The sequence below is a fragment of the Lissotriton helveticus genome, chromosome 7 (genome assembly GCF_964261635.1).
Source record: "Lissotriton helveticus chromosome 7, aLisHel1.1, whole genome shotgun sequence".
Taxonomy (NCBI): domain Eukaryota; kingdom Metazoa; phylum Chordata; class Amphibia; order Caudata; family Salamandridae; genus Lissotriton; species Lissotriton helveticus.
Genome location: NC_136068.1, coordinates 806138741 through 806162073, shown reverse-complemented (window position 1 = coordinate 806162073; position 23333 = coordinate 806138741). Strand labels below are relative to the sequence as shown.

At 41.8% G+C, this 23333-nt stretch overlaps 1 protein-coding gene across 16 annotated transcripts in view; it reads right to left on the bottom strand.

Moving 5' to 3' along the window:
• MACROH2A1 (macroH2A.1 histone) overlaps positions 1-23333 on the bottom strand; it is a 232281-nt gene that overhangs the window by 57504 nt on the left and 151444 nt on the right. For all 16 annotated transcript variants that reach the window (XM_078653250.1, XM_078653252.1, XM_078653238.1 and 13 more), the window contains one exon: positions 15375-15549. In XM_078653250.1, coding sequence (XP_078509376.1) covers positions 15375-15549 — 175 coding nt within the window. The remainder of the gene's footprint in view (positions 1-15374; positions 15550-23333) is intronic.

Here is a 23333-nt window from a genome sequence, read left to right as displayed (position 1 = left end):
TGAGAAATAGAAGGTGTCCGTGCGTGATGTATCCAATTAAGATAATACTGGATCAGATAGAGGTATCTGGGAAGGAGGGTGGGCGTGTACAACTCTGCAGCTCTACATGCCAAGAACAGATGCATACTGGTAAGTAGCACTTTCCGTTCGAGGCATATGAGCTGCAGATTGTACACTTATGCATAGACTATATAGCAGTATCCTCCTTAGCGGTGGCTACCTGTATCTGTTGCAGTATTTTGAAAAAGTGTTTTTAATACAGCCTGGCCCACACTAGCTTGTTGTTTTGCTTGCACATGTACACAATAGTGTTTTGTGAAGGTGTGTGGCGTGGCCCAAGTTGCTGCTTTGCATATGTCATCTAGGGGGATGTCCCTAAGAATGCCATAGATGCCCCTAGTTTGCGTGTAGAATGAGCTCTAGGGGGAATGGTTAATGTGCGTTTGGCTTTAAGGTAGCATATTTGTATGCATTTTACAATCCACCTTGCAATTCCTGTTTTAGATATAGGAATGCCTATATGAGGTGGGGAGAAAGCAACGAAAATTGTTTGGTTTTTCTAAAGGGTATTGTTCTTTCGATGTAATAGAGCAATGCTCTTTAACATCAAGAGTGTGTAGCGCTCTCTATACCACTGAGTCTGGTTGAGGGAAGAATACTGGTAGTTCAACAGACTAGTTTAGATGGAAGGCAGACCCTACTTTGGGTAAAAATGTTGGATTTGTTCTAAGAACCACTTTGTTATGATGAATTTGTAAAAATGGGTCTTGTATGGTTAAAGCCTGGAGTTCGCTCACTCTTCTGAGAGATGTGATGGCGACTAAGAATGCTACTGTCCAAGTAAAGTACTGTAGTTCACATTTGTTTAGAGGTTCAAATGGAGGACCCATTAGTTTGGTAAGGACTATATTGAGATTCCACACTGGAGAGGGTGGAGCTCTTGGTGGAATTATCCTTTTAAGCCCTTCCATGAAAGCTTTAATTGGGGGAACTCTAAACAACGACAAATGTCTGTTTTGCAAGTAGAGCGCTATGGCAGCTAAATGGAATCTTATGGATGTATACGCTAGGTTACATTGTTGTAGAATAAATGCAAAAGGTAACAGATGATGTTTTAAATGGAAGCATTCAATGGGTCAATTTTATTGTGGGAGCAATAAATGACAAACCTTTACCATTTTGCAGCATAGCATACCCTTGTTGTAGGGCGTCTAGCTTCTTTGATTACATTCATACATTCTGGTGGAAGATTGAGGTATCCAAACTCTAGGATTTCAGGAGCCAGATCGCAAGGTTGAGCTGATTGGGATCTTGGGGTCTTATCTGTCCATGGTTCTGAGTGAGAAACTTGGGAGAGAGGTGCAGCTTTTGATGTGGTACTACTGATAGCTGCAACAGAGTTGTGAACCATGGTTGCCTTGCCCATGTTGGAGCAACTAGGATCATTGTAAGGGAATGCTGTTGAAGCTTCCTCACTAGCAAACCTCAGAAGCATGTCTGAGAAGGCCTTGTAGCATGGATAAGACATGAGTAGATTTTTGTGGTTCTGCAAAAGTTCCCAATAAAAAATCTTCCTCTACAGGGTCTGAATGAAGTTTGACTTTATGATATACAGCTGCTCTGTTGATGAGTTGTGCAAACCCCACATTGTCATCTGGTGGTGATGGTTTTGAGGGGTAGAAATCCGGATCATTTGTTAGATGAGGATCAGTATTATAATCATGCCGTGGATCTGTTTCCTGTGGTGAATGATCAGGACCTAATGGCATTATGTCTTCATCTAATTGTCCATGCCCCTGTGAATCATCACTATCCTGTAAATCTGGAGTGTGGTGGTGAAATAATTAAATTATGGTTAAGGTGGTGGAGGTGAAGGTGGTGGTGGTGTTAGTAGCTATATGGATTTTCTTTGGAGGAACTGGAATTTGTGGCAAATGTTCTGGTTTCCTCTTTGTAGATGGGTGGTGACTATATGACCAATGTTTGGGTGAATAAATATAGTAGTCTGTTTTGGATCCGGGAAGAAAAGCTCTTCGGACTCCACCGACTTGCTTGGCGTCATAGATTTGTCCTTGGGAGCAGCTTTTGGATGTTTTGGGACATTATCCAGTACAGCAGCTTTGCCCGGTTCCAAAGTTTTTGGTGCCTTGTGTTTTGATGGTACCAAAGTATTTTCCGTGTGCTTTAGTGCCGAAGATTTTTCGGTTTGCTTCAGGACCGAGGTTTTATTCGGCTGTTTCGGTGCTGGTGGTTTACCCGGCTGCTTCCGCGCCAATGCTTTATCGAGTTGCTTCGGCGCCGATGATTTATCAGAGTGCTTCGGTGCCGAGGGGTCTTTTATAGATTTCGGTGCCGAGTGCTTCGCCGATACTGACGGAAGAGGGTGTGGCAACTCGGACGGCTGGGCCTTCGGTGCCGAGGGTGTTATTTTGGGTACCGGATAGTTGGCTTGAGCCGGATGGCTTTTGTTTGTCCTTCGGTGCTGGGCCCGGGGTGTTCGAAGTTTTAGTATGGTGTCAACCTGAGCCCGAAGGCAAAGGTGTTACCGGTGCCACTGGTGTGGGCTTGGTCGGGACCGGGGTTTCAGTACTCATGTCCCTTTGAGCCGGGGTGATGTCATCTTCGACGTCTGCTTCGGAGTCCTGGATCTCTTCTGGCTGCGGAAGGTTATCGGACATGGATGGAAGGTGCCCGGAATGGAGTCTGTGCCTCGCTGCTTGTTGCGGCATCGAGCTTGACGATCCCGGATGGTCTTCTTTGATTTGAATGAGAGGCAGGCTTCACAATTGTCCTCTCAATGTTCAGGAGAGAGGCACAGATTGCAGACCGGATGGAGGTCCGAATGTGGAAATTTAGCACCACAGTGTGGACACTTTTTAAATGTAATCCGTTTCATCGACGTCCGTCTATATCGGCACTGGCTTCGAGGTTCGTAGGCGTCGGAGAGCACTGGAAGTTGTCGAGGGTGCGTGTTAAAGGCACGCGATTGAGACAATACCGCCGCTAAGTATGATTGCGCGTCGAAGGGGTTTCGGGACAATTCCGATCCGGAGCGCAGCAAGTCACATCCGAATCCGATGGCGGAGAAAAACAATCGAACGATGGAGCCGAAGCCCATGCGCACTATCCACCCAAGGAGGAGTGACCAGCCTAGTGACTACAAGACTTCTTCGAAGACAAAAACAACATGCAATCATCCGAGCCCAACACCAGATGGCGATCTATGCATAAAACTTTATAAATAAATAAAATAAATAAGTGTACAATCTGCAGCTCATATTCCTCAAACAGATAATTTATTAACATGTCCTTACCTAAATAAAAATGAATGTGCTATTGTGTAATATTATTAGTACTCATGTAAAAGCACTTTGGTCATGTTCCGACTGCAAATATAAGCATGAGGAGTGGATGGAATCGAGAACAGATTTAGTGCGGGCAGGAGGGAAAGGACAGCTCACCATGGAGGTAGTAGAAGACTTTGGAAAGGTAGCAGTACAGGGGCAGGTCGAAAACAAAACCTGGATTTCTGAGACTACATTATACAAGAAATATAAATAGCTCATGTTATTGAGATGAGTAAATTCTCGTTTTTCGTGGTGCTAACCCCAGTGTGTCTTTGCTTGTGAAGTTGTTGCTTGTGAATGCTGTTCATCTGCCTTATGGTTTGTTCTAAAGGACACAAAGGTGACCCCCACTGAAAAGCCCAGCTGGAATACTCAATTCAAAGGGGGGCGCTTTGGGGGGTGGCCGACTAATTTACGCGAGGATGGATTAATGAACGTGCAGATAAATACAGGCTGACCAGGCTTGAAAGAGGAGGCGTGGTTCCAGGATGAACAAAGGAGAGGAGAGGCAGTCTGTGCCTTCAGATGGCCTGCGAGACGCTGCTTGCTCCCAAGAGCAAAAAGTCATGGAAGTGAACATTAAAAAAGAGGTGGACATGCACCCGCTTTTAGCCATTTGTGTGTTTTCATTATTGAAAGACACACGCAAAAGCCAATCCTATGTGTGGGAGGAGTCAGACTCAAACGGAGTAATTTAGAGTACTTACAATAATGTATAATAATAATAATAGCTTTATTTTATGATTTAAAAAAAACCTTTGCAAGTTACAAAAGATAAAGAATTATTGCACATTAAAAAGAAGATAAAACCCCAGTTCGTTATATAAAAAAAAAAAAACAAAAAAAAAAAACTCAGTGTCGCCCATATTTGCGGAGTGGATGATCATAGTTGCTCTTTCGCCGACACATTAGATCTAACCCTTTGAGGCAATGTGGTAATGTTCCAAATTTCGAAGTAGACCCGGAGTGTGCTGACCTGTGCACTGAGCCCCTCTTCTCCTACAAGGAGGTTCTGCTGGTTGTTTTTCTGATGAGGGTTGCTGCTAATGAATCGCCTCCCCTAATTTGTTTTGCAGCATGATCCATAAACCTTACTAGAGCACAATTTAGGCTAGTGTTCCGTGGATCAAAGCAGGCTAGTACTGCAGCTCTGCATGATCTGACCTCGTTGGTGATCCAGCCTCTCCGTAAAAGGGACCTTCTTTCCTTCAATAGACTTGGACACAGGCAAAGGATATGTATTATGTCTTCCCTTTGGTTTCCGCAGGGCCGACAGAATTGCTGGACCTGTTCTCTTTTCCATTTGGGAAGATGGCTGGACAAGTTAATTACTCCCAGTCTTAGTTTTAAAAAGCAAAGTTTGGTGCGTGTGGTGAATTGCAGAATTAGGTACCCCTGAGGCTTCAGCTGGTCGTACGATCTAAGAGTCATCCAGCCATAACTTCTTCTTGCGAGACTTGCCTTGTCTTTTATTAAAGAGAGTTTTTTTACACTTATTTTTTCTAGCCTTTTAAATTCGTTTTGGCTAACTTGTAAGTCCCAGACTTCATTCAGGCTTAATGTTTTAAGTCCTCTTGCCCAGTAATCGTGCCTTGCCCTCCATCGCTTAGTGTGCAGATTTGACCATAGGTGTTGCGCTAAGCTGCCTTCTTTTGACGACCTCAATTAGAGGCAGCACGTTAAGAAACTCATCAATCTGGCCAGTGATTGGTTGCAGATGCCCAGTTCCAGCCTGATTTGGGCAGGTGACGTGTGTGATGGTAACTGAAACACTGTACTGAAACTTTTTGCGATAATTTTGTCCAATTGGCCACTATCAAGCCCTTTAAGCACCTCGCTTCCGTATGTTAGTGTAGGAATAACTCTTGCCTGTGCTACTTGCAGTGTTGGGGCGAATGTTGGGCCAAAAAGCTTCTTGTGAATAGAACTAAGTGCGAATGATAGTGCCACTCCCCTTCTTTTTTTGCTCTTCTCGATGGGTTTTGAATCTGTTGTTGTTATCGAAGAGAACTCCCAAATACTTTTGTCACTTGGATTCTGTGATGCTTTCAGAATTTAGGATCCATGCCAGCTTCTTGGGCCTTCCTGGACGGACCACTAAAATTTTCGTTTTCTTATTATTTATCTGCAGCTTTTTCTTTCTTGAGTATTCGGCCATGGCGTCTATAAGTCTTTGTAGGCCAATCTTTGTGTTGCTTAGGAGAACTAAGTCGTCGGCGTATAGGAGGTTTGACAGATGATGGCTGGCTAGTTTAGGAGGGTGGGAGTTTACCATGTTTAAGGCTTCTGGGAAGTCTGATAAGAATAGATTAAAAAGTGTGGGGGCCAAGATACACCCTTGTTTTAGTCCTTTAGTTGTTGCAATCGGTCGTGAAAGTCTGGAGCCGTCCCCGACCTTAATCCTGACCCACGTGTCCCGGTGCAGAAGCTGTATGGCTTTCCAAAGGTCATTTGGGATATTCAGTCTGGACAGCTTCTGCCAGAGCATGGCCCTGCTGACGTTGTCAAATGCAGCTTTATAATCTATGAATCCCATGTAGAACAAACTAAAGCTTGTTACAGCCTGGTCTATCAAGCAGGAGAGAGTCAGGAGATTAACTGAGGTATTAACATGTATAGGTTTAGGCATTGATCTATGGCCCCTAAGTTGACACGCTACTCAAACTGGAAATCGGAAAGGACTTGGTTATCAGTTGCTCAGGTTTGCAACCAATCCAGTAGGATCCTTCCCATTATCTTTGCAGCTGAATTTATTAATGATATGTGATGGTAACACTTTGGATCCCCCTTTGATCTTTCTTAAAGACTGGAACTATTGCTGCATGTGACCCGGCCTTGGGAGGGCCTCTGAACAGGACAGCCTTAAGAACATTGGTCAAGAGGGGTGCCCAAAGGTGTAAATTTGCACCAAAATGATCTGCCAGAATCCCATTGGGGCCTGGGGCTTTTGAAGCAGGGCATCTCTTGATGGCCTTGAATACATCAGTAACATTGATCTCTAAATCTCAGAAGGGTTGAGTGGAAGCTATCAGGGCCATAGGTGTTTTTGCCAGGGTCTTGCTTGGAGCATGTCCCTCTAAGGTGGCAGGGTCGAAGTATTACTGAGTAAAGTGCCTGGCCCAGACCTCAAGAGGAATCACAGAATCAAGCCCGCTTCCTGAGCTTTCTCTAGGTAGTTTCTATCCATCATTTGCCAGAAGAGCTTGCAAACCTAGCCCTTACTAGGTCGTGGTAGGCTTCATCTGTTAATGTCCTTTTCCATGCCTGTAAGAAGGCAGGCTTATACCCCCTTCTACAGGTGCAGACCCCTTTCAGATCTGTTAGCACAGCTTTGAGTGAAAACAGTAGCAGTTTGTGGGCTTTAGTGCAGGTGGTATCGAACCACCTTGCACATTTATTACGATGGGTATTCAGTCTAACAGTGAGCATTTAACGTGCGGTTCCACAGATTTTATCAAAGCTGCTGATTAGCTTGTGCTCTCATCCTTGATCTTCTCCAAACATCTCATAAAATCACTATAAGATGTAGTAATTCAATTTGAAAGGAAAGTTTCCTTATCTACTTTCGCCCAACTCATGAGGACTCCCTTATTAGAAGAGAAGGACAAGAGTAATGGTAATGTATGGAGTATCACCTGATGTTTTTGAGAGAAGGATCGCTTATCGAGGTAGCTAGCAGCCTGTGATTGATCAGGGGGAATACAAAACCCCGTAAGTTAGAATAAAATCAATGAGACTAAAATAGCCATGCCCCACAAAGTGGGAGCAGCTACTAAGCACCCGCTAGAGCAATCAAAAGCAAGCATCAGGATGTACTTGATTAACAGCAGGTTAAGTTAATTCCCGAATGGTTTAAGGCCAAAGTGTGTAGTGGGTTCCTCATTAATGCTCAACAGGCCACATGACTTTTGGGGCAGTAGATAGTGTTTGGCATTGAAATCCCCCAACCACATAATCACATAACTGCTATGAAAACTACCTAAGCTATGTTCTATTTCCTCCTGAAATAATTTCACTATGGAGTTGCTGACATCAAAAACATTCTTACAGAAATTTACCAATATTATATAAGCTTTATCACAGTTTATAAGTATGATTTGATAGTGAGGCGAGGCTAGATTAGTCCACATGATCTAGCCTGGAAAGGTGAGGGCCACCAGTGAGATTAGTCCTCCTTTGGCCATGTCCATAGCTCCTTGAGCCGCAGAGGTACACTAGGTCACAAACCAGTCAATAAAAGAAGCCAGGTTTCTTGGAGGCAGAGAACTGCGTATGGTTTAATGAAATTTAGCAAGTACAAGTGCTCCAGGTTTGCATCCAGCCCTGCCACATTATGTGATGCAAATCTTGCCCCTTCTCCTCAAATATTACTAGGGTACAGGTTAGCTAAAGTTCCCTTTGTTGTTTGGGGGCGTGTCAATTTCTCTTGTTTGGAAAGCAGACATAACCCCTCCTGCATCAATGCGCAAGGAATTCTCTGGGACAGCTGATTCACTTGCAAGTCAATCCAGTTGATCTAACCAAGTTAGGGGCAGAAATCTATTCCTAGTAGTAACAGGGTTTGTGACACTTGGACATAGGCAGCTGGGAATGGCGGCTGGTCTGTAAAAATGACCCAGAGAGAGGACTTCAATAGCCGAATATTGCATTGAGAAGTTAAGTCTGCGCAAAATATAACTGATGTTACCACTGGTCTTAAAATAAGCGACAAACCGTTGTTACTGCCTGATTTCGGTAGATTGCTCATTCATGGGACCCTCTGCACATGATTAATCTTGTTGTGTAGTTGGCCTAGGCCACCTATCCTCATACTTACACAGGGACATTTTAAGGATTTGGGGGGCCCTGGGTCAAACATATTTTGGGGCCCCTGTTCAGAACAGCTTTCAATTTATGGTCCAATTTCAGGTGTTTCATGTCCTCTTTGGCCAAGTCACTGGCAGGCACACTCATCGAAATTTTAAATGTTTTGTACATCTAATATTCAGGGAAGTGACGTGTGTTTTCAATCTTGTAACACAGTAGCAGTTCACTAATATTTCTGAAAACGATATCTGTGACACTCTCCCATTTCGCATATATGAGGTTATGTTTTGTTCTAAAGGAATATTTGGTATGGATGTTGCATAAAATGTAAACCACATTTCTCTGCAAATGTCTGTAATAGACTGTCACACATCACCCACATTAAAAATAGATGAAAAGAAAACGATATTTAAAACAATCTGTTGAAGCATTATTCATGGTCATCAAGGCAAGACTCTCTCCAGAACAGAGCTGGCTCGATCAGGGGCCCCCTGAAAGGCTGTGGCCCTGGGTCACAGTCCACTTTGCCCACTTATTAAAACGTTTCTGTACTTACACAGTGCACTACCTTATTTAGCAGTTGGTCATGGCTTACCTAAGAACCTGGTTTCAGTGGGGGTGCGCCTTTGAGGATCAGCACAAAAGGGGTGGCCTGAGGACGTAGCTGGAGAGTCTGCTCGCCCACTAAAAATTGTATTGTTCGTTGGGCCTCTCTTTGGCCATAAGATTGCACCATTGCATTGCCTAAGGCAGTCATGAGACAGCCCTATGTGCTGTAGCTCTCCGGAATTGGGCGAGGGCACTATTCCATCTCCTGCATCTGTGAAGTAGAACTAGGAGGAGATGGAATATCCCTCTGTTCTGTTGCATGGCCCCCATTTATTCCAGTATTGGTGCTCACATCCTTGACCAGGAGCTTGGGCAGGCAGATGGTTTTTGTTTGGAGTTCAGCAGACTATCGTTTAAAGAGTGAGGCCGGCCCATAACAGCAGAAGGTAAATGCTTTTTACCAGTATGCATCTGTTCTTGGCATGTAGAGCTGCAGATTCTCCCACTGAGCATTAGATCGACACCTGGTGTTGGGCTCGGATGATTGCATGTTGTTTTCGTCTTGGAAGAAGTCTTTGTAGTCACGAGATGGGTGACTCCTCCCTTGGACGATAGTGCGCATGGGCATCAACTCCATCCTTAGATTGTTTTTCGCCATGATGGAAAATGATGGAGTTAGTAGAAATAGAAAAAGGGATGTCCATGTGTATATATCTAATTAAGATAGAACTGGAACAGATACAGGTCCCGGGGAGGCGGGTGGGCGTGTGAGAATCTGCAGCTCTACACGCCAAGAACAGATGCATACTGGTAAGTAGCATTTACCGTTCGAGGCATATCAGCTGCAATGAGCATTGACCATACAGCAGTGTTTCCCCTAGCGGTGGTCGCCTGTATCTGTTGCAGTACTTTGAAAGAGAGTTTTGAGGACAGCTTGGCCTACTGCAGCTTGCTGCTTTGCTTGCACATCAACACAATAGTGTTTAGTGAAGGTATGTATTGTAGACCATGTTGCTGCTTTGCATAGGTCTTCTAGAGGAATGTTCCCTAAGAAGGCCATAGAGGCTCCTAGTTTGCGTGTAGTGTGTGCTCTAGGAGGTATTGTTAATGTACATTTCGTTTTTTGATAGCATATTTATATGCATTTTACAATCCACCTAGCAATTCCAGCTTTAGAGATGGAATTGCCTTTATGTGGTGGTGAGAAAGCTACAAACAGTTGTTTTGTTTTTCGAAATGTTTTAGTCCTATCAATGTAATATAGAAGGGCTCTTTTTACGTCTGGGGTGTGTAGAGCTCTTTTTGCTAGAGAGTCTGGGTTTTTAAAAAACACTGGCAACTCTACTGATTGGTTTAGATGAAAAGGAGTAATGACTTTAGGAACGAATTTTGGATTTGTTCTTAGAACCACTTTGTTACGGTGTTGTTGTAAAAATTGTTCTTTTATAGTGAAAGCTTGAATTTCACCTACTCTCCTGAGAGAGGTAATAGCAATAAGGAAAGCTGTTTTCCATGTGAGGAATTGCAGTTTGCATTTGTGTAAAGGTTCAAAAGGGGGTCCCATGAGCCTTGTAAGAACAATGTTTAGGTTGCACACTGGAGAGGGAAGTAACCTAGGAGGAATGATTCTTTTCAGTCCTTCCATAAATGCTTTAATCGCAGGTACCCTAAATAATGACAGATGTTGTCTATTTTGTAGGTATGCAGCAATGGCTGCAAGATGAAGTCTTATAGATGAATATGCTAGACTACATCTTTTTAAGTGTAGAAGGTAGCAAATAATATTTTGGATAGAAGAACCCAGTGGATCAATTTGATTATTATTGCAGTAAATAGCAAATCTTTTCCATTTTGCTGCATAGCAGGCTCTAGTAGTAGGTCTTCTGGCATCCTTAATGATATTCATACAGTCTGGTGGTAGGTTAAGGTAACCAAACTCTAAGACTTCAGGAGCCAGATCGCTAGATTCAGTTGATTTGGATCTGGATGTCTGATGTCTCCATGGTTCTGCGTTAGCATGGATGGTGTTAGACACAGTTTTTGGAGTGGAACTATTGAGAGTTCTAGCAGAGTTGTGAACCACAGTTGTCGTGCCCATGTGGGAGCTACTAGGATTATCTTGAGAGACTGTTTGTCTTAGCTTGTGTACCACTAGTGGTATTAGTGGGAGTGGCGGAAAAGCGTACGCAAATCTGCCTGACCAGTTCATCCATATCGCATTGCCCTTGGACAACGTGTGAGGAACCAGGCGGCGAAGGTTGGGCATTTTTTTTTGCATTTTCGTGTGTGGCGAACAGATCTGTCTGGATGACCCCACTTGTGAAAAAATGGTAGAAGAACTTTCTGATGTAGTTCCCATTCGTGAATCTGTTGTGTCTGCCGACTTAACAGATCTGCTATCTGATTGTGAACACCTGGAAGGTGTTCTGCTAGCAGATATATCTTTTGTGGAATGGCCCATCTCCAAATGTTCTGTGCGAGCTGGGACAGTTGCAGAGAGTGTCCCCGCCCCTGTTTTTTAAAAGAGTACATGGCTGTCATGTTCTCCATCCGGATTAAGACAGTCTTCTTCTGTACATGTACTTGGAAGGACTTGAGTGCTAGGAATATTGCAAACAGCTCTAGGTGATTGATGTGGAGAATTGTTTATTGAGTGGTCCATTTCCCTTGAGTTGTATGGTGTAGGAGATGGGCTTCCCATCCTGTTAGGGATGCATCTGTTGTAAGTACTATTTTTGGAACAGGCTCGAGGAACTGCCGCCCTCTGGACACGTTTTTGGTGTTCCACCACTGCAGAGAGCGATGTGTGCGGCTGTCCACCAACACCAGGTCTGCAAGTTGTCATTGAGCCTGGTTCCACTGATGTGCTAGACATTCATGTAATGGGCGCATTTGCAAGCTAGAGCAGTAGCTGTGTTTATTGTAGCCCCTGGGTATTGATGTACATGAGAGGGCTGAAGATGTGACTTGGTGTAGTTGATTGTGAATCCCAAGTTGTGCAATATTTGAATCGTTTTTAATGTGTGTTGGGCACACTGATTTAACGACATGGCTTTTATAAGCCACTCGTCTAGATATGGGAAGACATGGATGTGTTGTCTTCTGAGGTGTGCTGCTACTACTGCTAGGCACTTTGTAAACACTCTTAATGCAGTTGTGACTCCGAATGGAAGGACTTTTAACTGATAGTGTTGTCCTTCTAGCACAAACCTTAGATACTTCCTATGGGAAGGATGTATATGAATGTGGAAGTAGGCGTCCTTGAGATCTAGTGTAGTAAGGAAATTGCCTTGTTGCAACAATGGGAGCACTTGTATAGCGATCATATGAAAATTATCGGAGTGTATATATAGATTGAGGGGCCTGAGGTCTAGAATTGGTCTCAGTGTCCCGTCTTTCTTGGGTATTAGGAAATACAGTGAGTAAACCCCTGTTCCTTGATGTTGTAATGGAACTATGTCTATTGAATTTTTTAGAAGCAATGAGAGAACCTCTTGTTTGATCAGCATTAGATGTTCTGTAGACATTGGACGCTGTCTGAGTGGTATATGTGGAGGGGTAGCTGTAAGTTCTAGGCAGTAGCCATACTGGATAATTTGTCTTACCCACTTGTCTGTTGTGATGGAATTCCAGACAGGTAGGAACTGTGTTAGTCTGCGCCCTACAGGAGTGGAATGCTGTTGGGGAAGCAGAAGGAAGTCACTGTTTTGTGTTAGGAGAGGTTCGATTATTGTTATTTCCTCGACCTCTTTCCTTGTTGTTGTTGCCCCATAGTCTCCTCTAAAATATCCTCTATTGGAGATTCCTCTGTAAAAGGAGCGACAAAAGGAGCCTCTTGCTGGGGTGGGCTGCAGAGCTCCCATAGATTTGGCTGTATCAGTGTCTTTCTTCATTTTCTCAAGAGCTGTGTCTACCTCTGGACCAAACAATTGTTGTTGGTTGAATGGTTGATTTGCACTTCCTGATTACATCCTCAAATGCGTAACCATGCATATCGTCCAAGTAGGACACTAGTGTTTATCGCTCTAGATGCTGTGTCTGCTACATATAGTGCGCACTAGATCAAGGCATTCGAGATGAGCTTCCCTTCCTGTATAAGGTCATTTGCCCGTGCTTTATATTGGTCAGGTAGATGTTGTAAAAGGGTTTCTAACTGATCATAGTGAGCCCTGTCGTATCTTGCGAGGAGGGCTTATGTATTAGCTATGCGCCATGTATTACTAGCTTAGCAGCTATTCTCTTGCCGGAAGCGTCTATTATCTTTGATTCCTTATCAGGAGGTGGTGCTTCCCCTGATGTCTGTGAGTTTGCTCGTTTTCTAGCGTTTGAACCGACTAGGGAGTGTAAGGGTAGCTGTCCCTTAATGTAGGCAGGATCCCCAGGAGCAAGTCTGTACTTTTTCTCTATTCTTAGATTTATGATCCTAGCTCGTACAGGATCTTTAAACACTTCTGGGGCATTCTTAATAACCCCTTTAATCATAGGCAGTATTTGAACTGACTTTTGGGAATGTTCAAAAGTGTTTAGCTAAAAATCTTCTTATGCCTCATCTGAGTGCATTGTGAAATTATGATAGATGGCAGCCCTATTGGGTAAATGTCCAAAACCTATATTGTCTTCTGGAGGAGATGGTTTGGACGGGTATGAATGTGGATCTGGGATATCTGGTACATCATGTGGGTTTGGGTAGTCCCAGTCTGGTGTATCACTTGGGTAGGGAAAAGGTACATCTCGGTCTCCCCCCTCCCTATGGTATACTCATCATCATTCTGAGGTGGAGTATGTGGGGGTGAATAATGAGGAAGATATTTTTGAGGTGAAAGGTTTGAAGGAAGAGGAGGTGATAGAGAAGGTATAGGAGAAGAAGGGTGCATATGTGATGTGGCAGATCCTTCTTCTTGACAGGCACTGGAGGTCTAGGTGCTGTATCCAATTTCCTCTTTCTGTGTGGCATAGTAGAGACGTCCTGTTTGTGGATCAATGTAGATCCTGTTTTGCAGAGGATCAGGCTGAAAAAGCTCCTCTTCTTGAGGAACCGCTTTCGGCGTCGATGTTTTCGGTTCCTGGCATGGTTGTAGCTTGTCTTTAGCCTTAGGAGCTGGTATAGAGTCCTTTGGCGTAGTTTTCGGCACCGAAGATATTGTCTTTGGAGTCGAGGCCTGTTTTGTGGGCATCGGAAGCAGGCTTTGTGGCTGTCGGCACCAAAGATTTCAGGCTGGAAGCTGTTTTGGTCGGCTTGGAAGTGTCGGAAACAGGCTTCATTGTTTTCGGAGCCGTGTTGTCTTTAGGAGTCGACGGTTTCAGAGTGTGTTTTGGATCCGGGACTGCTTTCGAAGCAGTGTTTCTGTCGCGACTGGGCCCGGAAGGCAGAGTTTTGACCTTTGCCTTTGATTTAGGTGCTGGGGCAGGGGCAGTAGTACTCACGCGTTGACCCGAATGTATGGAGTCATCGGAGTCATCTGCCTCAGATACGATTTGGAGATCATCGGAATCTTCCTCTGGGACGCATGGACCTTCGTCGAAGATATCCACCGATTCCGGAGCTGATTTCTGCATATCGTGTTGACGGGCCCGCCGATCTCGAATGGTCTTGTTAGATCGAAAGGATGCACAAGCTGTACAGCTCGACTCGTCGTGTTCTGGGAATAAGCACAGATTACACACCTCATGATGGTCGTTGTGTGGCAATTTTGCTCCACACTCGGGGCATCTCTTGAACGGCGTCCTTTCCATGAGTTGTCGGCCTCACGGCGTGGATAGGCCCAACGGCCCGCGTCGACTACCGGAATCGATGGTATGAGGCAGAGTCGATACTTATTGATATTCAAAGTTGTTTGGTAAAGTTTTTACGTGTCGAACTACTGGAAAAGTAGATTTAGAACCGGAGCGGAAAAGTTACATCCATACCCCGTGACTGAAAAAAACAATCTAAGGATGGAGTCGATGCCCATGCGTACTATCGTCCAAGGGAGGAGTCACCCCATCTTGTGACTACAAAGACTTCTTCTAAGACGACAACAACATGCGCTCAATACCAGGTGGCGATCTAATGCTCGGTGTGAGATCTGCAGCTCATATGCCTCGAACATAACATTACCTAGTTTTTACTCTTACTGAGTAACATTTTTACTAGCTAAATCCGTGGTCAAGGCCTCAGGGTCTGTCGTGTGTGGTAGAGCCCCTTCAACTGTCAGACAAGTGTCCTGACCAGCGATCCCCTTCCTGCGCTGTGGATGCTTTTTCTTTGCCGGGGGCGACAAGCAATATGAATCAGGTGGGTTTTAAACAGCAGGCACTTCAGGCGTGGGATCTGATGTACTTATTTCTACTGCAAAGTTCACTGTGCCTAAATTGCAAGCTGTTGAACTGGGGTGGCGCAGAGAAGCATTAGAATTACAACTGATGTTGGTTAGTGTATTAAGACTCAGGCGTACTGCCATTCCCTGCTGCCGACTTCATCACAGATTTCCTATGACAAACACTCCAAGATTATTTTAAAGATAATGCAATAAGTAGAAACCCGAGATTAACCCCCGTGATTTCTTCACTCAAAAAATTACACATGGTACCATAAATATCATTGTTCTTAATTTAACATAATTTCCCTTTGTTGATGCTACAGAAATAACAGTCTTTACATGTTTAAAAGCTATGCCTTTGTAGCCTTTTTACCTGCCACTTCCGATTGAGGGGAAAGCCACAGACTTCAGCTTCTTCTCGTCCGCAAGAGCCAGGCAATTCTTAACGGTTTTCTCCAGAAGTTCTTCACATTTATCTGATCCCCATCCTGGACTGTTACAGTGGATGACAAACTTGGCTGGTAACCCATGGCCAGCACTGATGGCAGCTAATGATAAACAACATAGGGAAACTCCATTAAAGCAGTAAAAAGGAAATACACATTACATTTTACATAGATCGTTAAGAGAGCCTGCTGACATGGTGCTTTACTAAAGACAATTATCAGAAATTATGATTATGCTTTTAGATAAGTGTGGGCAAAAATACTCCAGTAATACATTCCTAAATAGGTACACAAAGACAAGAGGCCTTATTCTAGAAGGGCTCACAGGACGTTTGAACCTCAGAGACACTCTATTTTACAGAGGGGTTCAGGAAGCTAGTACTGCCCCTTCTGTAATGGGGATCATACAAGAGCACACTCAGCTTCAAACAACCCCAGGTGTAATCCCTATGCAAATTAGAGATTGTCTTTACTCCTGAACCCACTCTATATTATCAATGAGTGGACAGGGGCTAATAAGCTCACAGAAGGTGCACAAAATATGCACCACATAAGAAGTAGAATGTTGTATGACTTTACAACGCATGCTTTTACCCCGCATGTCGTTGCAACGCAAATTTTTACCCCGACTTTCTGTCGGGGTGCCCTGGAGTTTGGAATAGTATAATTTACTATTCCAACTCCCCTCTGTACAACAGTAGGGAAGGTGTTGAAGTAACATCCAACACCTTATACCCCCTACAGCAAGCCCTTTTCGTTGTAATGGCATGCGGGGTAAAAGCATGCATCATTAATGCATGTGTTTTAACGGTTCTTTCCCGAAGTAGAACAAACATAGTGTGCCTCCCCCGAGAAGACAGAGTGGAAGAGTAGCATGGGTCATTCCAAAGGCAGAGGAATTCCTGCTCCATTCTTAAAGTTCAGTCCAGTTCAAAGCGGACCTCTTCCTGGCACATATTTGCACCTACACTAAAGCGAATACACTTTATCCGTAATATGGTCCACCCCAATTTAGTGCCAGGTGCACGCAATGGGAGTGAATCCAGGGTAGACCAGACCAGTGGGGCATATTACATAACAAAGTTAATAGACATTATCTAACTTGGCAGTAATAGATATACTTCTGGTAGAATATGGAGTTCAAATGCCCACGAGGCTGGGGCGTGGCTGTCTGAATGTGAGGCTCTGCTTCTCACCGGGACCGCTGTCTGCATTTGTGCGGTCACAGGCGCTTTTAATTGAAAAACCTGATGCTCTCTCCTTCAGCAACAGTCAGTGTCTGTAGGCACTTTGCCCGACGCATTATATTGATTTTCTTTCTCTTCAAACGTGTGATTGGCGCTGCTTTGAAAGTTACAGCCACCATTTTGGATTTTTCCGCATCAGGAGGAACATTTTTAGCGCGTCTCTGGCAGAAGTGTGCTCAACAACATGAAACCTCTTCAGTGAGTTTAACCTACCAATTCTTGGTTGCCTTCACTATTCAACTCTACTATTTTTTTTTACTGTAATCACGATTTGGTGTTTCAGTTTAATCCCTTTACCACAGTAACGTATCCATGAAATATTTACCTGTGCAAGTATTTTATGTACCAAGTCGAAAGGTACATTTTACATGTCTTAAAGAGTTTGCCCTATCTGCACATAGCCTAGCCTGTCCACAGCTTCTGTTTTTACTTGTTAGTAACAATGGAAGGAAAGGAATTTTGAATAGCCTCTATCTCTTTTTTTTGTTTTAAAAAAGGGTAATTGAACTGTGATGGACGATATTTTAAAATGCACTTTGATATATTTATTGAAACGTTATGTGTTTGTATACTTTGATGGTACCTGGCTACCGAATAAAGTTATTATTACTACTATTACCTGGGCAGTAAGGACATTGGTCCATCTTACCCAGTCTCAGAAGTAAGAAGTAATCAGGCTTTTGGTGACACCTCGCCTCCACAGAAACTAGCCTCTTTTATCTCAAAAGAGCGGATGGCACCTCTCAGTATGTTGTGGCTGTCATTTTGTGATTTAACACGTCAAGGCAATTAACTACAAGTTTATGCAGTGACAAATTACATTGATTCTCACTTAGTGAGTTTTTTATTTTTCCATGTGCTATTTCTTCATTGCCCTTTTTAACAACCTGTGCTACTTTTGCATTTTCTCAACGTTTGGCATTTTAACTCACTTCAAATACCACTCGCAATAGACTTTCACTGAAAGAATGTGAGCAGAAAATAAAATTTTTTATACCGTGTTCAGTCTCACTCGTTGACCCCATAATAAGGTGACTTCAGGCTTTCTGTGATACTTTGCTAGACACAAAATCTAGTCTTTCTCTCCACAAAAAAAAGGGGGATGGCACCGCTCGGTCTGTCAGCCACCGTTTTGAGAATTACCGCATCAACTGTATTACTTGCAAGCGTCTTTGGCTGCAGTGTACAAAGTTTATTATTTGCAGTTTATTTGCTTCATATTTCAATTAAATAGTCGCTCGTGTAGCAAGGTTATTTATATACTGTATCCTGTCTCAGTGGCATTGCTTACTCAAACACTATTAGAGCTTCTGATACGCATAGCCACTCCTCGAGCACCAAAAAAAGTTTCTATTATGGGCAGAATTAAGAAACTCACATATTCCAGCAAAAGTCCTTCTATTAAAATATTGGACTCAGGTCTGTCCTCTGGAGAACCTTTCATGGAGAGTACAGGTCCCTCTATCAACGTGGCACATTCTTCTAAATCTTGCTCCATTCCTACACAGGATGTATCCTCAGCTACAGCTAACAGGAGGAAAGGCTTTCTTTATCTTCGCCTGGTGCTGCGGGCTAAGAATGCTCGCTATGGCTTATTTCTTCCTTGAATCTTCAAAGCTGCATACCAGCCATTCTTTTGCACGCAATCACGATTTCTTGTTTCCCCATCTCCCTGTGCAATGTCCCTGTGTGGCGCGCTGTTCCTATTTGGTTGTGCCGTCTTCATCTGGGCATCACCACCCTATTATTCCTCTTATTTTTCAACAAGGTACAAACTCTCAGTTGTTAGTTTCTGACATGTGCTGTTCTCTATTGTTCTATTTTCTTTTCTTATTTTCTTTCTCTTCTATGTTCTATAGTCTTCGTTTTCCTCTCTTGCTCTTTACCCATTCTCCTTCTATACCTCTTCCTTCTTTATATTTGATATCTCTTCTGTTGTTATTCTAGACCAAATAGTTTTATATGTATTGATTACTTATAACACTCAGAGTTGTTTCTTAGAATGTGAAAGGATGTGTTAATCCTGAAAAAGGAAGAGAACTTTAGTTTCTTATAATCCAGACTTAGTCCTCCTTCAAGAGACTCATCTTGCAGATTTAGAATCCTTAAAACTCAAGCGTCATTGGGTAGGTTCTATTTTTGTTTTACCTGCTCTCAATAAGAAACACTAATAACTATTTTACGTCACAAGAAATAGAAGTGCAATGTTTCTCAAGAGATTGATACAAAAGGCAGATGGATATTTATTCAGCGCCTTATTAATGATATTTCTTTAACTGTTTGCAATGTGCATGGGCCGATCAAACCTGATTACCTATTTTGGCCCAACATTTCCAAGAAATGACTTGAATATAACAATGATTGTTTTTATTCTAGGCAATGACTGTAACCAGATTGTAGCTCAGTTTATAGACCGTCAGTCCCAAGTTTGATTTGTTCCCCATATCACACAAACAATTTAAATCTACTATTTGCCATAACCACCTAGTGGATGCATGGCACTTATGCAATGCTTCTATTAAAGAGTTTTCTTTTTATTCCCCTCCTCATGGTATTCTCACTCAACTAAATCACATCTCTGCAAGCAAACCAAGCTCACAAAACCTAATTAACTCTACCATTAAACCTATTGTTATTTCTAACCATGCCCCAGTGATATTCAGATATGGACCTACACCCAGCACATCCCGAATCCGGTAGGTGAAGGTTTAATAATTCTCTTTTCCTTGACCAAGTATTCTCTACCTTTGTTGCTTCTTTTGGGAAGAATCAGATGCATCTCCCCAATTATTATGGATACTATTAAAGCTACAGCTTGAGGTTTTATTATTGGTTTTGCTTCGAAACAAAAGAAACACTTTGCCAAACGTAAGTCCTTATTATCTAATATTAAAAAGCACCAATTCCATACTTCCACGCAAGATTCTAATCTACACGAACTTGTTTTTGCTAAAGTTCCGTTTAATAAACTAACTTCAGACAATGCTTCCTCCCTACTACTTCGTAGTAGTACTCGTTATTATAGAGGGCGTAAAAAAGAAGGAAAACTCTTAGTTAATTATTTAAAAACCCCAAAACAACATACCTTAAGTGATTCTATTCAGTCTTCTAATGGAAAACAATTGTCAAAATGTCAAGATATTTTAGAGGAATTGCTGAAGTTTTATCGAAACCGATATATTACAGAATACCCTGCAGACCCTTCTTTTATGAAGGCATCCCTTGAACACAACCTATCAATTTCAGAACTACTCAAAGCTCTCAATTCACTCAAAAAAGGTAAAACTCCATGACCAGATGGCATTACAGTGGAGTTTTAGAAGCACTCAAAAATTATTCTTCCTAAACTTTTACAGCGATTTCAGTTTTTTTATACGTCTGGATCTGATGGTGGTACTATTCAGGAGGCTACCATATGTCTCATCCACGAAGATGGTCGGTACCCTATGAAGTAAAAAAATTATAGACCAATTTGTCTTGCAAAAGTAGATTATAACATTTTTGCCAAATTGTAAGATTTGTGTCTAGAACCAGTATTACCTAAATTAACGGGTAAGGAGTAATCTGGTTTTGCTAAAGGTAGACTGGTCTCACAAAATTCTAGACAATTTTCAATGTATTAAATAACTACTTCTGTTTCTTATCCATTGGCTGCTGTTGCTCCTGATGCAGAAAAAGAATTTGACAGAGGGGACTGACCTTTCCTTAAATCTCTTGCTTAGCATGAATTTGGCCCTAATATCTAACTTATCTCTTCTATATAAGGAGCCCACAGCCTCTGTATTGGTTAATGGACAAACTTCCCAATATTTTCCTTTAAAAAGAGACGTTCAGCAGGGTTGTCCCTTATCTCCACTCTTTTTGGTATGGAGATGCAGTCATTCTTCGTTGCCTCGGTAATCCTCACAGTACAAATCCTGCCTTGCTTTTATACATTTATCAATTCTCTTTAGTATGGGCTATAAACATTTTTGGGACAAAACTGAGGTTTTGCCCATTACCAAATTCTGTTTTAAACATTCTTTTGATTCTACTGGCTTTCACTGGAATACTTTTAAAATTAAATGTTTAGGCACTTGGTTCATTACTTCTATAAAAGAACCAGTCAACATAAACAAGAAAGAAGTAATTAATAGAATTGATAAATTACTATATTCCTGGAATCCTTTATTCACTTCTTGGAGGGGTCGTCTTGACTCAATTAAAATGATGATTTCACCTATTTTGTTGTGTATCTTGTCTATGATTCCAGTACACATTCCTTGTAAAAAAAAATTTAAAGAGTGGATTCTCTCTTATCTTCCTTCCTTTGGCATAAGAAAAAGATCTAGGATTTCCCTGTCCCATCTTAAAAAAGACAAGCTAAAGAGTGGGGTAAATACGTGTCATAAAGACTTATGTTTGAGACAGGCCATGAAATGGCTCCTGTCGTCTCCCTCCTCATTCACTCCTTTGTGGTTTGACGTCGAACAAGTCTTACTTGCACCTATCTCTCCTGGATAAATTCTCTCTTTTTCTTCTATGAACGCTACTGCCACTTTACGTTTATTTCAGCATACTTTTGTTGAAATCTTATTGTCAGTTTCATTCCATATCTCATGATTCTTTTCTACAAACCCCCTTATGGTATAATCAGCTGATTACCATAAAAAATTAAACACCTATTTTGGAAATCTTGGAGGCAAAAGGGTATAATATGGGTTCCTCACTTATCCAATCCTCTCCCCTTTCCTCAATTCCAAGCAATTTTTCAGTGCCCTCGATCGTTCTGGTATACAGTTACTATCCTTATAGATATCAATTCTGAAATTCTTCATTCTTTACCTTCAAATCCTTCATTCTCTCCGTCGGATCTGCCTCTAATGAGAATACTGGCTTCTACCCCTAAAGCTTCTCTTATTTACAAATGTTTTTCTTCACCCAATCTTTATCGAGCTAAAACCAAGACAGAGCTACAATGGGAAGTGCTTGGTATATAACCTTTTGGGATAAAATTTGGTAGAGAGTTTAAAATTTCACGAACTGCTACCACTGCTCAATCATTATTTGTTTTTTTATCAGATTATATATCATAGTCCATCTTCTATTGCCAATTTCTTCAACACTAATAACAAAGGCTTGTTGGTCTTGTGGTCATCTGAATGAGGATCCAATGCAACTTCTTTTTCTATGTCCCCTTACTGCATTAATTTGGGAAAAAGTCTGGTAACAACTTACAAATATGTTTCATATACACTGTGTTATGTCTCCAATTTTGCTTTTTCTAGGAAGTTTATATGAGTTTGATGCATCAACTGGTCATAAGAATAGTTTGTTTGACCTTATGTTAGCTTTAACTTTTCAACAAGTTACGATTAATAGCAAATGTTCCTCTAACATTGCATTTAAAGCATGATGGTATAATTTTTGAAATTATCATAGATTAGATATCGGTTTTGCCTCCTCTTGTATGTACCAATTACATAGAAAATGACATTAATTGTCATTTGCAATTTTTTTTAAACAAAGTAGCTATGCATAACACTAAATCTATGTTTCCGAAAATTTGAAAGCACCGTGAACCTTTACTTTCTCTGCAAATTCTAACTCTATTCTATTTTCCAATCTCTTTTTTTCTTGCCAACTATTTCTTTGTAAAACATATTTTCCATATTATTCTTTAATACTGTTATCGGTCTTTAGTTACTGATTCACATTGTTCTCTCCCCTCTCTCCTTTTTCTTCCTTTTTTACCAGATAAGTTTCAAAAAATATAAACAGCTTAAGTACTGCATATTTGGTTTTACTATTATTGTTGGCTTCATTTTACATGTTGCTATTATATTCACTTGAATATGCCTATATTCTAAATACAGCTAATTAAACACACACACAAATGCCCAGGAGGCATTTGGTAGTGTCAATTGGTAATACAAAATTAACTTATGAGATTATTTTTGGAATGAACTTGTGCCTTTTACATGTGTTCCACCTCCGTCTAATGTATTATTGGTGGAAGATATGACTGACCCAGTTAGAAGGCACATGAGACCAAGACAAGGAAGTTCACTGCCTCTTCTCCTTTTTGTATTAGCACTTGAACCACTAGCAATAAAAATAGAAGTATCAACATAAAGGGAACTGAAATCAGAAACATATGTTGCAATTTAGGAAATGTCACCAAAGACATGCTATCACATTGCTGAAAAATAATAAATAGCTTTGAAGCCTACACACGGTATAACAAATTCACCAAAGTCAAGGAGTCTGCTGCATTTATCAGTGAATGACATAGCTGTTTTCGTTGCAATTTGAATTGACTAAAGATAATCTAAGGTTCTTGAGAACTGGTTTGGTAGTGCTACCTAAAATCGAGCACCTGTATACAATAAAAGTATGACTAACGAAACAAGAGATGACATGCTTTGCCAGAAGAAATTTGGCATGCCTCGCTGCATGAAACTCAATACCACAAAAATGTGTATACTGTCAACATTTCAATAAGTGAAATTATATGGGTCAATCATTACCCTGCGTAACACATTTTTGGGGGGTTTATTAAAAAAAACAATTCATTAAAGCTTTGGAAATCCTGACATTAAGATTTACCAGAGTTCTATTTTTCATTAAACTAGTTGTTGTCCATTCATCGCAAATGGT